At 48.0% G+C, this 1,274-nt stretch overlaps 1 protein-coding gene across 1 annotated transcript; it reads right to left on the bottom strand.

The window, feature by feature from the left end:
• Window positions 1–308: 308 nt before the first annotated feature.
• On the bottom strand, window positions 309–1,259 carry BDV27DRAFT_120329 (uncharacterized protein). Its single transcript, XM_032065079.1, has 2 exons — window positions 914–1,259; window positions 309–762 (listed from the first exon to the last, which is right to left on the bottom strand). Exon 2 carries the CDS (start codon window positions 641–643, stop codon window positions 407–409), a length of 237 nt encoding a protein of 78 aa, XP_031932753.1. The 5' UTR covers window positions 644–762; window positions 914–1,259; the 3' UTR covers window positions 309–406.
• Window positions 1,260–1,274: the final 15 nt, after the last annotated feature.

Genomic DNA, 1,274 nt, shown 5'->3' with positions numbered 1-1,274 from the left:
TCGTCACACCAATAATTTCAGTAGTGGTGAAAGAGACGCAACGCATATTCTCAATGTCGCACCCACCCGTTATCACATCAATAATTTATTCCACCGACATCAGCAGACAAGCTGCGATGTCCAGTTATTGGACCACAAGTTACATAATGCATGAGGTCTTACAGTAGTACGAGCATTAACGGGGACCCTACCGGGATATTACGCCCTTTTCCTCTTCTTTTTTAGCTTTAGCTTTAGCATCTTTCTTTTTCTTTTTCTTTTTCTTTTTCTTTTTTTTTTTTTTTTTGTTTCTCCCAATCGAATGGGATGCAAGGGGATGCATGATAGCCGCGACAGAAACCTACTATAAGACACTGGATGGGGACACTATTTACTTATTGGTACGGCACCGATGTATCTCGGGCGACTACTGCACCAACATGCAATTCCGCGAGCCTGTTACCGGGGATCGAGGAGACAGACCTAGGCTAGCGATATTGGCCCAACGTGCATGTTGCATAGGCTCCACCCTCGGCTCCTTATCGTTCGTCCGGTTTGCGCCAGATTGAGCGGTGAAACCGCACCAGAAACAAATGGAATACACACTTACAGACAGAGCCAGTCCCCCGGAGCACGCCGGGAGCAGGAAGCAGACTGTGCCCATCGTCGGCGCGAGATCCAATCACTATAGTAATCGGCGACCTGTGCCCGACATAGTTGCAGCTACGAGGAAAATTGCCCTGCAAATCCTTTGTATCGTCCGATGCGGAAGCTATATGAAATGTACGCCGAGGACCCATTGCGTCTCTTGACCGCCTCCCTCTGACCTTCTCTAACTCCTGCTTTGTCTGATCTTGTCTTGTCTGTTCTGTTCATTCCTCTCATCGCTTTCACCCTTTTGGACCAACTTTTAAAAATTTTTGATTTTTTTTAGGGCTTGCTTTTTTCTGACTGGTCCGTTGACCTGCCGCCGTCCCCTCCACATCCCCCCGGTCTAATCTGTCGAGACCCGTTCAGGTCCAGAGGAGCGAATCCTGTCCCCTGTCGTCATGGCATCGCATTCGCTCGAGACACTTTATGTTCGCCGCCATGAATAATCTGGCGCATCCCCAGCGCAAGGTCGCTGCCGGAGATGAAAGGGATAGCACATACGGAGTAGTCTAGTCATGTTTAAGCGAAGTTCCGTTGAATCCTTAGATCGTTTGTGCCGCGTGGTGGCATTACATCCACTTTTGACCCAATATTCCTTTTCCAAATTGAGCAGTGGCCTTTTCTTTCATCTTTTTTTTTTTTTT

This window comes from Aspergillus caelatus, assembly GCF_009193585.1.
Source record: "Aspergillus caelatus strain CBS 763.97 unplaced genomic scaffold BDV27scaffold_9, whole genome shotgun sequence".
Lineage (NCBI taxonomy): Eukaryota > Fungi > Ascomycota > Eurotiomycetes > Eurotiales > Aspergillaceae > Aspergillus > Aspergillus caelatus.
Note: the sequence above shows the minus strand (reverse complement) of the source record. Positions and strands in the feature narration are given on the sequence as shown.

What these genes read in the sequence shown, in the direction of transcription:
- BDV27DRAFT_120329 (XM_032065079.1), bottom strand. Translation starts at nt 643, where the DNA reads ATGGGCACAGTCTGCTTCCTGCTCCCGGCGTGCTCCGGGGGACTGGCT.